Source organism: Papaver somniferum, unplaced genomic scaffold (assembly GCF_003573695.1).
Source record: "Papaver somniferum cultivar HN1 unplaced genomic scaffold, ASM357369v1 unplaced-scaffold_35, whole genome shotgun sequence".
Classification (NCBI taxonomy): Eukaryota; Viridiplantae; Streptophyta; class Magnoliopsida; order Ranunculales; family Papaveraceae; genus Papaver; species Papaver somniferum.
Window position 1 is genome coordinate 6,788,571 of NW_020645971.1, and position 14,573 is coordinate 6,803,143.

A 14,573-nucleotide genomic window follows, 5' to 3' on the forward strand; every position below is an offset into this window, starting at 1 on the left:
CCCCCATTTTTTGAGTAGTCCCCAAAAAACGGTTCAAAACAAACAAGACATGGAATATGTCAAGGACTATTCTTACCTTTGGGTAAGTTGCGCCTAGAACCGCAGATAACCGGTGTAAAAACTTTGTCGCACACTTAGAAATACGATAACTACGAGATACTATCTCTGCTGTACCTGGTACTTGCTACTCGAAAAAGAGCTTTGGTTATCGGAACCAGCCTAACCAACATTTTATTGCATATAAAACGCGGGAAAGAAAGTTCTGGAAAAACCACGCATTCCCGTTTCTCTCGTTTCCTCCGAATCACGATCTCGCAACCGCCTTTCAAGGTTGAACGAACAAAACCCTAGAATTATCTTGAGGAAGGTAAGTTGTTTTTTATCCTTTAGTACTTGTTATCATTGATTGTTTCTTTCTTTGATGTTCCTTTTTATTTCGAACATTGTTGGTTCAATCTCTTTTGATTCATTTTCGATCCTGACATAGCACACAAGGAAAAACATCAATGATTAGGTAATTTAGGGTTTGATTTTACTAATAAAATGTTTTTAGGGTCGAAAGATTTAGTTCTCTTAATCATGCCTGTGAATTTTGGTCGAGTCTATGAGCCGACTAATATAACGATTTTGACTGAGAGTGTAGCCGTGTAGGGTTTGATATTACTATTTTCTTTAAGGCTTTCTTTTTTGATTCCACGCTCCAGATTTGTAGTTTTCATTTGTTTTGTATTTTCCTTTGATATGCCGAATTTGGCTGGTTGTCTAATGAGGAAGCACAATTAACCCATGAGCAATTTTGATTTAGTAGTACGGCTTGCAGAGTCAAAAGGCATACGACCCCGACTTACTTATGCTAGTGAATTTCCCATTTGGGGAGCATTTTTACTTGAAAAATCAGCTCATGAAACAATGGTTGGAACATTTATTTCCCTCTCATCAAATTGCCTGAATACATTTTGTCCTTCCAAATAAGATTGCAGCTGATGGATGAGATCCTAATTCCTAAGCATGCGGGTGTAGTCAGAACTTGTCTTGTTTGCTCATTAGGAACAACTTTATGTCTAGCAGTTGCATCTATTATCATTTTTTTTATAGTGTTCATGATGTGTAAATAGCATGGAGTTGACGAATTTGTGGCTTGCTTGTAATTATCTCTTTTAATTCTTTTAGTGAAGTCAGCGTTACCTAAAATGGAATCTCAAAATAGCAAACCTGAATCAGGACTGCCGCCAACTCCTGTAAATCCAGTCAGCACTTCTTGTCGAAAGAAAAAGTCAGACGATGCCAGTTTCTTTGCAGATTTAAGGGATCATATTGATGAGTTTGTGAATGCTTCTATGGACGAACACAAAACTTGTTTCAAAAACACCATTCAGAAGGTTAGCGAGTGTAGTTAGTCTGAACGCCAAAATTGGTTCTGTCAAGATGCACGGTTTGAAACATTGAACAATTCAACAATACATGTTTATAACAAGGATTAATAATATTTTTATGTGGATGTCAGATGTTTGGAATGTCGAAGGCTGTTGCGGAAAAGAATATAGTTGCCAAAGAAGTTGAGAGTGTTCTGCCCCTTAAAACAACTCTATCCGACTAAAGAAATCTCTCCCAGTTAATATAGTTACAGATTTGGGGTCAGGTTTATTGTTGCACTGCAGATGGTGGTATGTATGCATCATCTAGTTTTATCCACTTTTTTAGCTTAATTTCTGTACTTTTTAGTTCTAGAGTTACGGTCTCGGAAGCTTACAGGCCTCGACCAAATAAATGTGGAAATATATAGTTGTGCTTGTAATGTGATTCACCTAGAAGGTAGAAACGTTGGAATGAGTTTGTCAAGACACCAATGCGTAGCAATTTTGAATGGTCCAACACAGAAAGCTCTTTACTTTCAAAATTTAGTTGTACTATAATTTTGTTTTATCTTTTTTTTTTTTTTTTTTTGATAGAATACCCTATTTCATTAACAGCAATCAAAGGGTTACACAGCAAGCGAGTACATCAATATTCAAGACCATAAAGAACCTAATACAGTAAAGAGTACAATACCAATAACTCCGACAAGAGAAGAGTCGGGATACCGGAAGTCGACCGATTACAAGTATTAAGATAGATCCGATACAATCGGAAGAGATTGGACTTTGGATTAGAATCCTGCCATTTTGTTTGTATTAGAGAATATATTATACTGCTTTACTTATTTTTATTAAGGAGAATATCTCCTGTCATAATTAAAGCAGTATAATATGTTCTCCTTAATAAAAATAAGTAAAACAGTATAATATATTCTCTAATAGTTTGATATTCTTCTTAAGAAAGAGATGCTCCATGAAAGGAGTTGTTTGCTCACAATCTTGAATGAGAGACTGAAATTCCGGTGACCGGAAACTTTCGCCGATGTACTTCAAAACCAGGAAACCAAGTAGAAGAAAGCTATCAAAGCAATAGAGAAACGCCATACGACGCAAATAAAGGTGCCATGAAAGCACAAAGACCATACCTTAACGGCAGGGAGAAAAAACAATTAAAATCTAAACCCTAGAAAATAAAAAGCTCAAAAACCAAGAACTTAGATTGATGCTAATACTGCTCAGATCTACTTAGATCTGTGAAGACCTAAGCGGATCTGAGCAGTAACGAAGTTGCCGGGAGTTTGTTTTCCTCTGCCGGGAATCGCTTTGCTAGAGGAGAAGAAGAGAGGTGAGCTCATAAAAAGGTAAGTTCATCAAACCAGATAATTTTGTTTTATCAAATGAGTAAAAGCTCTTTACTTTCAAAATTTAGTTGTACTATAATTTTGTTTTATCAAATGAGTAAGACCGGAATTGTCTCACGATCTTTCAATTGAGTTCGCTTGAAAAATGAGACCTTAATAAGAAAAGCTCGAACTGTTTATAAGATGTATATCCCCATTTATATAAATTATATAAAAGTTTTGCTGAAATGTCATGCTTAAAAGTTATGTATACGACCCAACAACTGTATGTGCCTTATATCGATTCAAATGCATGCATTTATTCTCTTCTTCTTTTTTCAGATTTGGGGCCTTTTAGATGAGAGACCTTAATAAGAAGAACCGTTTTTTTGGCGACTACTCAAAAATGGTGGGGGACTACTCTCCATTTTTTTGGGTGGATATTAGAAGTAATAATGAGTCACCTCTTATCTAACTTTTCTTCTAATACCAAACGTGCCCTTGATAATTAAATTAGTATAATGATTAGTGAGTTAATTAATGATTAGTAAGATTAAATTAATAATTTGATTTTTTTCAAAAAAAAGAATTATAGAGAGGGAGAAGAAGAAGATGAAGATGATAATGAAGATGAGGGTTTTGGAAGAAAAAAATTTAGATCTTTTTCTTTAAGAGGCACAACAAGAGTATGATGTTTTGGGTACTCACGGATACTTCAAATTTAGTTAATGGTGCTGGAATTGGCCAAAACATTCCTAAAAATGAACAATTTACAAATTGATTTCGGTTTTGTTAACAAAGTTCGGTTACAACATTTGAAGAACAGGTAGCCGAACTCATTCTGCAAGTGTAGTTCGGTTAATGTTTCTAAAAACACAGGTAGCCGAACTCAGCTTTAATGGAGTTTTTTCTTTTAGAGAAAAGTTCGATTAGGAGAAAAAAATTGCGACGTAACCGAACTAAAAGTTCGGCTGGGAAAATAAGATGAAAAAATTTGCGACGTAACCGAACTCAATATATAGGTTTTCAGAGAAAAGTTCGGTTAGGAGAAAAAAATTGCGACGTAACAGTTCGGTTAGGAAAAAAAATTGCGACGTAACCGAACTTTTCTCTGAAAGAAAAAACCTCCATTAAAGCTGAGTTCGGCTAGTTCGACAAAGTTTTTCAGATAATTCTTAACCGAACTTTTATCTGCAACTTCCATTTTAAACTCATTTTGATGATAACTTCTCATTTTTTCAAAGGAAAACGAATGAAAAGTAATGGGTTTGTTATAATTTTGATTTTGATTTTGTTAATGATTTAAATTAAGCTATATATAGAGGTGGCGGTGGTGGTGATTTGAGGTGGTCGGTAGTGGTGGTGGTCGGTGGTGGTAGGTGGTGAGCGGCGGTGGTGAGCGGCGGTGGTGATGGGTAGAGGTGGTTATATATATAGGTGGTGGTGGTGTTGGGAGGAAGTGATTATATATATAGGTGAAGGATAGGTGAGTCATTTCCACATTTTAGGACACCCCTTATAAGTATAGGGTAGACATTCCTATCACAAAGTAGTTCCCCGATCTTTTTGAGTAGTCCCCACAAAATGGTTCAATAAGAAAAGCTGAAACTGTTTATAAGATGTATATCCCATTTATATAATTGATATAAAAGTTTTGCTGAGATTTTGGGCCTTTTAGATGAGAGACCTTAATAAGAAAAGCCGAAACTGTTTATAAGATGTATATCCCATTTATATAGAATGATTTTTAGGGATCATGGTTTTTTTGAGGGGATCATGATCATGGTTTTATTAGGTCACTTTTCCTATAGTGATAAGGGGTGTCCTAAAACGTTGAAATAACTAACCTATCCTTAACCCAATTTAATTTAAAACCAACCTAATAACCACCTATATATATATAACCACCACCTCCTCCCACCACCACCACCTCCGATTACCACCACCACCTCCGATTATCACCACCACCAACCACCGATTACCACCACCACCACCGCCCACCACCGCCGATTACCACCACCACCACCTCTGATTATCACCACCACCAACCACCGATTACCACCACCTCCTCCCAGCACCACCACCACCACCGCCTATTTAAGAAATGTAACAACATCAATGCAATCACAATTAAGTTCGGTTACTTAATAATTTTATCGAGTATAAAAGACGCCAGCCGCAACCTGATTCTGTCATGGGACCACTCCGGAGGTATTTTCCAACAAACCCTTCGCTTTAATTTGATTTTGATTGCTTCAATCGAGTAGAAATCATCAAAATAGGGTTTTAATAGGAGTTACAGAGCCATGTTCGGTTAGGTCGATTTTCCAAAAAACCCTAGTTTACTAACCGAACTTCTTGAAAATGAAGAACACGAAGAACAGTTCGGTTCTATTGAATTTAAAACTAAGTCACCGAACTCTCTGTTCGGTTGTTTCGCAAAAAAATTTAAAATTACAAAGTAATCGAACTCCACCCTTAGAACCGAAAAAAAAACAAATCCAGTCTAACCGAACTGTGTTGTTGTGGCCACTATGTTGAGTTCCAAAATAACCGAACTTAGCCAATAGAGTTCGGTTTGTTCGCAAAAAATTTTAAAACTACAAAGTAACCGAACTTAGCCAATAGATGCTGGAACTTCACATTTTTGTTTGTTTGTTTGTTAAGTTCGGTAACTTCACAATTTTATCGCAAAAACCGAACTCAGAATTCGGTTGGTTAGCTGTTAGGTTCAAGTTTGCGAAAGAACCGAACTTTGTAAACTTATATACTCTTATATTACGTAAAGTTCGGTTAGATCAAAAGTGCATGCAGTTTGCGAACCAACCGAACTTTGTACACCAAAGTTCGGTTAGTTGAGAACCAACCGAACATAACGCTGTAACTCCTAGAAATTATTTGAGAGTTCGGTAACCTGCGTGTTTGGAACAAGTAACCGAACTACACTTTCAGATGAGTTCGGTTACTTGTTCATCTCACGGGGCAACCGAACTACAGCTTCAAATGAGTTCGGTTACTTGTTCTTCATATAAAGTAACCGAACTGTTCAAAATCCAGATCATTTTGAATATTAAAAAATATTCTAGGAGAGGATGGAGATGAAGAATCAGATGAGTTTTCATCATTTGAATACTCAAACTTAGTGTATTGGAAAAAAAAATTATTTTCCATGTTTTTCTCCTTCATCTTCTCTAACTCTACTCTCTCAATAATTCTACTCAACTAATAATAAACCCATCTTTTAATTTAATTTTACTAATTGTTTTTAACTAATCATTCACTAATCATAATCTAAAATTAATTAAGAGGATATATTAGGTATTAAATAAATAACTAGATATGGGGTGACCTAGAATTACTTTTAATGTCTTTACCCAAAATAAAATCATGATCCCAAAAAAAAACCATGATCCCCAGAAAATCGTTCTTTATATAAATGATATAAAAGTTTCGCTGAAATATTATGCTTTAAAGTTATGTATACGACCCAACTACTGTATGTGCCTTGTGTCGATGCAAATGTATGCATTATTCTCTTCTTCTTCTTTCAGATTTTGGGCCTTTTAGTAAATAAATAACCTTCCCGCCACTTCTTTCCATTTACCGACTCTGCATATTCCTGCCTTCTCCCATTGCTTTCAGAAATCGTTTTCAAGTAAGAAACTTTTCCTTCAGATCCTATATAACTTAAAACTCTATTACTTATGATTTAATCATAATGATGGGGATCGTCTTTATGAATACCCCTTAGCTTATTACAATTTGAGTTACCTTGTCAAATAATTTCGTAACCAATCAGTCATGTCATGTCAGGTTATGTTATTCATTTTTCATGGAACTTAGATCTTGTTTCCTTTGGAATTTGACTTGGAATGAAATTCATCCCTGAGCATATACACGAATGACAGCGGAGGAACAAGCTGAAATCTATTACTACTGTTATTGTTTATTCTTTCATTTCTTAAGTACACTTGGACGATTTTTAGAATCGCTTGAAGGAAGATAATACAGCCACAGGAACAAAATTAAGTAAATAATAAACAAGCATTAATGAAAATAGCTGGGTTCATTTTAAAAGGTTTAATTCTTGATGTACCATAGTTGTCTTTGTACTGCTTCTGATTCTTTGTTTTTTATCTTAGCTTTAGATACTTTAACCTGCAAAATAGAGAAACAGAGAAATGGAAATTTAGCATCAACTTGTCAGGAATTCTAATACATGATTGAAGTCAAATCAAATAGGATTAAGTGAACAAGAATCAGTTTAAGAATTTCAATCTTAGGGGTTACTGAAAAATTGCGGATTCTCTAGTACAGTCGCAAAGTCTTGGGGTGTTTGTTCTCATCCTGAGTTGGAAACGCATTAGCGTCCTAGTTTTTATGGATTCATAGAAAAAGGTTGAAATTATTGAAAACTTTTTGGGTTACCTTTGTTCTTCGTCATTGATGTTGATGTTGCTTCCATTGTTGGAATGACCATGGTGATGATGGTAATTAGTATTAGTTGCAGTAGTGTTTTTGTAGTTGGGTAGGGGAATCTGGCCGGACTCGATATACTGGAGATCTCGAACGAGGATTTCATACTGCCTTTTGACTTCATCGACCGTTTTTCCACCCACTGCTTTCGCTACATTGTACCATTTATCCGGGGTGTCTTTATCATAAACTGCTAATGCTTTCTCAAAAGCTTTGTTCTGTTTAGCAGTCCATGTTGTTGAACTCCTAGAAGCCATTGCAGTTCTAGAGAGAGAGAATGAGAAAATAATGCGGTTTATGTTTCTGGAGATAGAGAACTTGAAATGGAAGATCAAAGTGGGTGTTGAATGGTGATATGAACGAAGAAGTATATATGGGGGGTTGAAGGAAGGGTTTTTGCCAGCTGGCTCAATCGAGAATAAATCCTAATGGAAAAGGATTCTTGGAATATATCGAACAACTTAAGTAAAAAAATAAAGAAGAAGTGAATGGAAATAACCTTGCTCTATGCCAAGAGAAATATATATGCTGCATGCGGTTCCTAGTTAGGTAGCGATCATCCACCAAATTTTTAGACATGAACGGGCAAATTTTTTAGATCCTTAGCTAGAATTTTACCCATCAAATTGATAAAAAGAATTTAAGGGAAACTTTAGAGGTTATGCGACTGTTCACCGCGTCCTTCTATAAAAATTATAGTCTAGAGAATTATGGATAGAGGAACATGATGAAAAAATCTATTAGAGGAGAAAATGACATTCTGACATAAGATCTCATCAATTTTCTTGACATTTTTTTAATTGTTGGAAGTACGGTTCAAAATAGTCTATTATCACTCCAAAAACACCAGTCTAAACTTTTTACTAGTGAAAAATCATGTACCATGTTAAAGGGCTAAAACTTGAGTATGGTTTGATAAGAAAAAAACAATTCTTTGTCTATATATAAATAATTGTATCCCTTGCACTTAAGAGCTAGCTAGCAAACGTTGCACCTCGTGCTTCAATAGTGTTTTAAGTGAAGTCATTCAGTTATATAAACCCATTAGGCTAAGTCCAATGGGTGCTAATCTAGCTGTTAGATTAGCAATCCACGTCAGTTAGGACAATCTTGTAAGTCCTATAGGAGTGTTAATCTAGCAGTTAGATTAGCAATCCACCTCATCTGGGACCACTGTCCAGTGTTGTTTGGTTCAGCGTTTTGAATCTCATCCGTTAGATTAGAAAATTAATCTCTCAGTGCTGAACCATTCAGCGTAAACGTCACTTTTTGGTTCAGCGTTTCGATCTCGCTGCTAGTTCAAGTGCGAGCAAAAACTAGGAAAGAGAACCAGTGTTAACAAATAGGCCACACTTTTTTTTTGAACTGCAAAACTTTTCTGCTAATCTAGCGTACAGGACTTAGCCTATACATCCACCACATGGATAAAACTTTTAACCAAATATTGGATTGGCAAACGGGTGATGTTAATGTAACTGGATTTTCCGTATAGCTAGTGTAGTGAGTTCAGCCATGGTTGTGTCGAGTGAATGCTATCCTCATAGGACCTTGTGGACTGACCAGATTAAGGTTAGAGATACAACTGGAAGTAGAATAGCTTGAAAGTTGACCCGTCTACACTGGGGCTGCTATTTATCCTCCTTCACCAAAGGGGTCTAAAATCATCCTAATTAACTGTATGATTAGATTATATATATATATATATATAATGAAACGAAAGAATTGATCGAAAAACATGACAAAAATAAAAATCAACTAAGTAGCTAGCTAGCTAGGCTTTCCATTTGCAAGGGGTCCTACTTGTAAATTTTTGTTTTCATCTTATCAGTCTGTCTTTTACAATGTGGTGATAAAAAGGCTCAGTACTTTAGATATTCAATCCAACCTCATCGTTCCAGTATTCCATCGTCACGAGAGCCACCATTTACCAACATTATCAACCCCCATTGTACTGTCCCTGTGTGTCTCTCTCTCTCCCCCTCTGAATGAAGAGCTGTTTCTTGCTCTTGAAATATGATCTCATTTTTCTGAATATGGATTCTTATACGTCACATAGATTGGATTTGGTGTTACTTTGTTGTGTGACAACATTCCAAAGAGTTAATAGCTGGCCATGGCCATTGTTCTCTGATGAGCTTTATAGTACAATGATATTTCTTATACGTACTTACATAATTTCATTTGATTATTTAGTTCCACCTTGATCCCCATTTAAGGCATTTTTAGAGTTATCACTTCATTTTTGTTAGCATGTAGACAGTGACATAATTGACTACCTCATGATGTGTTGTATATGATGTGTTGTTGTCGTTGGTGATCGGATGAGCTGTGAATAGTCCTGGACATTCCCATCTAGCTTTGATTTACATGTGGATGAATTTGGTAACATGTATGGATTACTGAATTTCTGTGATAAATTTAGGCCAAGGCATGAGAGACCCATAAACTGTGCTACCAGCTTAAGCTAAGTTCTTGATTCCCATGAAAAATAAGTTATGTAGTCAGAAAATACAAGGCTCCAAAGAGAATCAACTCAAAGAAAATAAATTTTAATGCAAACCATACAATACAGTACTAATATTAAAGACGAAATAACTCATATCAAAAGAACGGAATAACAGATGCTTCACGAATAAATTTAGTAGTAGTAAGCAATTTATCATTGCAGATAAGTGCACTATGTTCAACGAGTTGATTCATACCCAGACTTTGGATAGTTTTCCTCTTTAATCTATTACTGGGATGCTTTTACGAATTGTCCTTGACAACAATTTTGTATGCTCGGTTTTTCAATCCTGTTAAGGGGTGGTTTCATTGGAGGGCGGCAAACCTAATAAGACAAAAAGGGTCGTTAGGTGGTAATTCAAGTGTCCCTTATCAAAAAAATATGGAAATGACCAATTAACCCTTATTATTAATAATCAAGATTAGTGATGATAATCAATATTAGTGTTGATAATCAAGATTAGTGTTGATAATTAATTTTCACTTATAATAACTCTAAAATCAGATTTTTAGAGTTATAAAAAAAGAGTTTAGAGGAGAAGAAAAAGAAAACTTGTGTGAATGTGATATTTGTGAAACCCTAGATTTTGATTCACTCAACCAAAATGAGTGATTCCAGTGGCAAATTTGAGATGGGTGAATCTCTATACGATAAAGAAAACAAATACTACATACCTCTTGATGGAGATCCTGATATGGAGTATTTGTTAGATGGTAGAGAAGTTTTAACCCAAGATGAAGATCAATCTCAACCAATTGAAGCAATTACCCAACAAAGTGAAGAACCCAGCACTGAAAATCACCAGGTATACTTCTAAACTAGTTCCTAATAGCTTTTTGTTGCTTAAAATTCTCTAAAGTACGTAAAAAATCAATTTTTTAAAAATTTCAGAAGAACTTACGGTTGGTAATTAGCTAGTTACCAACTGTAACTGTATGTTACGGTCCGTAAAGTATCCAATACCAACCGTAACTGGTTCAATTTTGGGAAAAACCCAATCGTAATACCAGTTACGGTTGGTAAAACATTTTCGAGACGAACCGTAAGTCCAGTACGGTTGGATATGTCCTTCAGTGGTTACCAACCGTAACTCATCATGTGCATGGCAATATTTACTGCACTCTTTACGGTTGGTAATGTGTAAATCGAGACCAACCGTAACTTGGTTACGGTTTGTTATCTGTGTTTTTTACCAACCGTATATTTCTCTGTATGTTTTCATTTCACCCTATTTACGGTTTGTTACTGGAGGACCATTATCAACCATAGTTAAGTTACGGTTTCTAAATGATTATAGTTACCAACCATATCTCTGTTACGGTTGGTGTTTCTTGTGTCGTGTCCAACCGTAGCTTTATATATGTTTTCGTTTTGTTGCCTTGTTTAGACTAATGTGGGTATATTGTTGTCCAGATCGTGGATGTACCTCCCCTAATGGATGAACAACCTTTCGCAAATCAACTTCTCACCGAAGATTCTAGCTCTCACTATTTAACCGAGGAGACATGGGAGGAAAAAGATGATGCAAAACATTGGGCTAGAGAACGAGGCAAGTTGATTATGTGTATCATTTGTAATGGTACCACTAGTGAAAGTGCCTTTCAAGTTGATTATGTGTATCATAGTTTGTTATGTGTATCTACCTCTTCATCATTTTCTTCCTCTTCCTTTTCTTTATCATTTTCTTCATCTTCCTTTTCTTCATCATTTTCTTCATCGGCCTCCTCTTCATCACTTTCTTCATCTTCCTCCTCTTCATCATTTGCTTCCTCTTCCTCCCCTCCATCATCATCGGTTTCTTTAGATTCTTCTTTATCTTCATCATTATTAGTTTCTTCCTCCAAAATTTCATTTTCGTTGCCTTCACAGTTAGTTTCGACTCCGACCTCTTCTTGATCATTATGTTTCACTCCTTCTAACTCAACTCCATATTCATCAACAGGTTGTTCCCTCAACTTAATTTCAAACTTATTCTTCATCTTCTTCTCATTCTTGTGGATACCTCTATTATTAACCCCTAAATTCTTGTCACCGCGAGGGGTGGGTGTATGATCAATCAGGGTTAAGTCATTTCCTCTCTTTTTCTTCCTACACATGCATTACAATTGATTGATTTACTAAGGGTAAAACAAATAATATAGACAACAAAAAACAAAACAAAATGGTGAGCCTGCATAGTTACGGTTTGTAACCAATGAACAAAGACCAACTGTACCACTCACACGGTTAGTAAATAGTGAATCGAGACCAACCGTATCAACGATACGGTTGGTAACTGATGTATCGAGATCAACCGTCACTAAACTACGGTTGGTATTTTATTTTAGTTTTCAACCGTAAGTTTTCTTTGGCCAAATACTAACATACAGGATGTTCTAAGATTGGTAATGGATGTTGAGTTACAAGTCGTAACTCAAATACAGTTGATAACATTGATGGAATTACAATCCGTAGAAACCAAATGAAAGTTACAGAACAATGTACGGTTCGTAACTCAACACACGAGACCAACCGTAAGCTACTTACGGTTGCAAAAAAAAAACGTAACTGAACAATTTCTCATAAATTCAAGAACTTACGGTTGGTATTTCAGTTATTACGAACCGTATCATCAACAAAAACCATAGTTACTGTTGAAATTGGAGTAATTATCAACCGTAAGTCACATGTAACACACAAATTTCAGTTTCAATTTCGATCCAAAACCCTAATTTTTGATACAAAACTAACTAAATCAACACAATAAACTAAACCCTAACTGCGTTTTTCGAAACATACCTCATAAAGGTCATTGTGCTTGATTTTGACGGTTGAGGAGTTTCAAATTGATGTTCTTGACCTAATGGAGGATTTGGTTCATTAGAACGGCTACAATCTTCGTCAACCTTCTTCTTCGACATCTCTAATATAGTTTCCAATCAACGATTATCAATTTTTCAAATCGCCGATTAATCGAAGAGGACGATGAAAAATCAGTTTTAATGGTGGAGAGGAGGAGAAGAGAAGATGAAGTAAAGTTGAAAAAAAAAACTGTTTTGATTTTCAGATTCAATTGGGTTAACAATGGGGAAGGACAATTCAGTCTTTTCAACCAAAAAAGCAAGGATAAATTAGTCCATTTGAGGTAAAAAGGGTAATCTAGTCAATTAACAACCCCTATAGGACACCCCCTAACCAATAATAGGAACATTGCTATCACCCTTGGCGCCCCTCCAATGAAACCACCCGTCCCTTTAACAGGATTGTTATTTTTAACTCTTATTTTTTTTTAATATATTTTGCCTTTTCAGTCAAAAATAAAAATAAAAGATGAAACGATAACATCGTCGATGGAGCGGAATGGAATTGATGTAGCAAGTGGTTCATTAGAATCAGAATAATAGATGAGTAGTACCTTAAACTGTTTAATGGTACTTTCATAGTTAATCTTAGCTCCTTCAATGGAGAAACAAAAGCTGTTTGGAATTTACTTCTTTTTGGTTAGCTCACGGGGAAACCACTTGGTCCGATTGAATCACTATTAGTATTAGTATAAGTTTTCAGGGGATTATGTAGAATCAATATCGTGTTTTGTTCAACTTTTGACGATTTTTCTTCACCCATATTTTGAGGACTGTTAAACTTAATTTACCAACGTATATAAGAGAAACCAACCTCTCTTTATTAGTTTAGATTCTAAGGCAACAGTTTAAAGCTGATTATGATGCTTTCTTTTGCATGACTGTGTGGATCATGTCGGACAAGTAGAGATTGGTATCCGAATGACATTTTTACTTCTCAAAATGATGAACTGTCATCTTCGTCAAATGTGCTTTTCTCAGGATATTTCACAATATGGACGAGGCAAACACAGCTCGTATGTATTGGATAGAAATTTGATATATTCACTCTCTCAGTCGTTCATCATCGGTTACTCACCCCAAACTCCTCCTATTTTTAATTGAAGCACAAAAAGACGAAGTAACGGGGGCCACAGGTGGAACTGGAATGTGTACATAAGATGTATTCGGAATTAGGCAGTCAGGTCACGTGGGTCTATGAGACCGTACAAAGATTAACTTCCCAAGTTGAAATCTCCTTCTACTCCCATTTGTTTGTTTGGTTTTGCTGGACAGTCTACAGTGGGGTCCCACTAGAACAAGTTGGGACGTAGAAACTGGGCCCATAGTCTCCCAAGTCTATTAAGATCGATAGGCTATCATTATGGTTTTGCAGGGTAGAAACTTTTGTGGTTAAAGTATATCCGTGTCCTTATTATTGCACCTGCATGTGACTTTGACTAATCTAATCACATGATTGACCTCGTAAACTTTTACAACACTAAATTTACCTTACGTTTTTAGGGGCCACTCAAAAGGGATTAGGGCCATCTTTTTATTCCCCTCCATTGAAGGAGTTTAATGGATGTTTTAAAAATAAAAAATTGTCTATATTGTCCTTCACCTTTATACTAAATCTAAAACCATATCCTTTATTTTCATAATCATATCATTCCACTTCTTCTTCTCTTTTCCACCCACTGAAATTTTTTTCCATCATTTTAATTTTGATTGAAAACAAAGATCATCGATCAAACAAATGTTATAATTGATTGTTTGAAATTAAAACCCAAAATTCATTAACCTTAAAGTTGAAACTTAGAACATCAAAAAAAAAGGAGTTCAACAAACAAAACGACTAGATGATAGTAGTTGTGATTCAAAATTAGGATTTGATTACTTGAAATCAAAAATTTGATCCGAAAATTTTCTTGGATTTACAGTAGCAGAAACATAATCGGTAGATAACTATCTATTTTACCTACCGATTATGGTTGATGTTCTTGGATTTACACTAGCAGAAACATAATCGGTAGATAATAATCTACTTTACCTACCAATTATGGTTGATGTTCTT

At 35.5% G+C, this 14,573-nt stretch overlaps 2 protein-coding genes across 4 annotated transcripts; one reads left to right on the forward strand and one right to left on the reverse strand.

Annotated features, from left to right (window-relative positions):
- Positions 1-123: 123 nt before the first annotated feature.
- Positions 124-2,154, forward strand: LOC113342161. 3 transcript variants are annotated; one of them, XR_003356464.1, is made up of 4 exons: positions 124-367; positions 1,171-1,379; positions 1,505-1,664; positions 1,971-2,154. XR_003356464.1 is itself a non-coding variant. In XM_026586798.1 (3 exons), the coding sequence occupies exons 2-3, from the start codon at positions 1,191-1,193 to the stop codon at positions 1,595-1,597; spliced, it is 282 nt and encodes a 93-aa protein (XP_026442583.1). In that variant the 5' UTR covers positions 124-367; positions 1,171-1,190; the 3' UTR covers positions 1,598-1,893. The 3 variants fall into 3 exon arrangements, 2 of the variants coding, with proteins under 2 accessions (XP_026442583.1, XP_026442584.1); XM_026586798.1 differs by lacking the exon at positions 1,971-2,154 and having other exon boundaries at positions 1,505-1,893; XM_026586799.1 differs by lacking the exons at positions 124-367; positions 1,971-2,154 and adding an exon at positions 408-514 and having other exon boundaries at positions 1,505-1,893.
- A 4,453-nt stretch (positions 2,155-6,607) lies between these two features.
- LOC113342305 (protein RADIALIS-like 2) lies at positions 6,608-7,524 on the reverse strand. The gene is made up of 2 exons (XM_026586889.1): positions 7,124-7,524; positions 6,608-6,853 (listed from the first exon to the last, which is right to left on the reverse strand). The coding sequence occupies exons 1-2, from the start codon at positions 7,426-7,428 to the stop codon at positions 6,829-6,831; spliced, it is 330 nt and encodes a 109-aa protein (XP_026442674.1). The 5' UTR covers positions 7,429-7,524; the 3' UTR covers positions 6,608-6,828.
- Between the last annotated feature and the right edge of the window lie 7,049 nt (positions 7,525-14,573).

Bases quoted from the DNA above. Each gene is read 5' to 3' on its own strand.
- LOC113342161 (XM_026586798.1), top strand. From the start codon at position 1,191: ATGGAATCTCAAAATAGCAAACCTGAATCAGGACTGCCGCCAACTCCT. The intron at 1,380-1,504 runs GTTAGCGAGTGT...TGTGGATGTCAG, and splicing joins TCAAAAACACCATTCAGAAG to ATGTTTGGAATGTCGAAGGC.
- LOC113342305 (XM_026586889.1), bottom strand. From the start codon at position 7,428: ATGGCTTCTAGGAGTTCAACAACATGGACTGCTAAACAGAACAAAGCT. The intron at 6,854-7,123 runs GTAACCCAAAAA...TCTATTTTGCAG, and splicing joins ATCAATGACGAAGAACAAAG to GTTAAAGTATCTAAAGCTAA.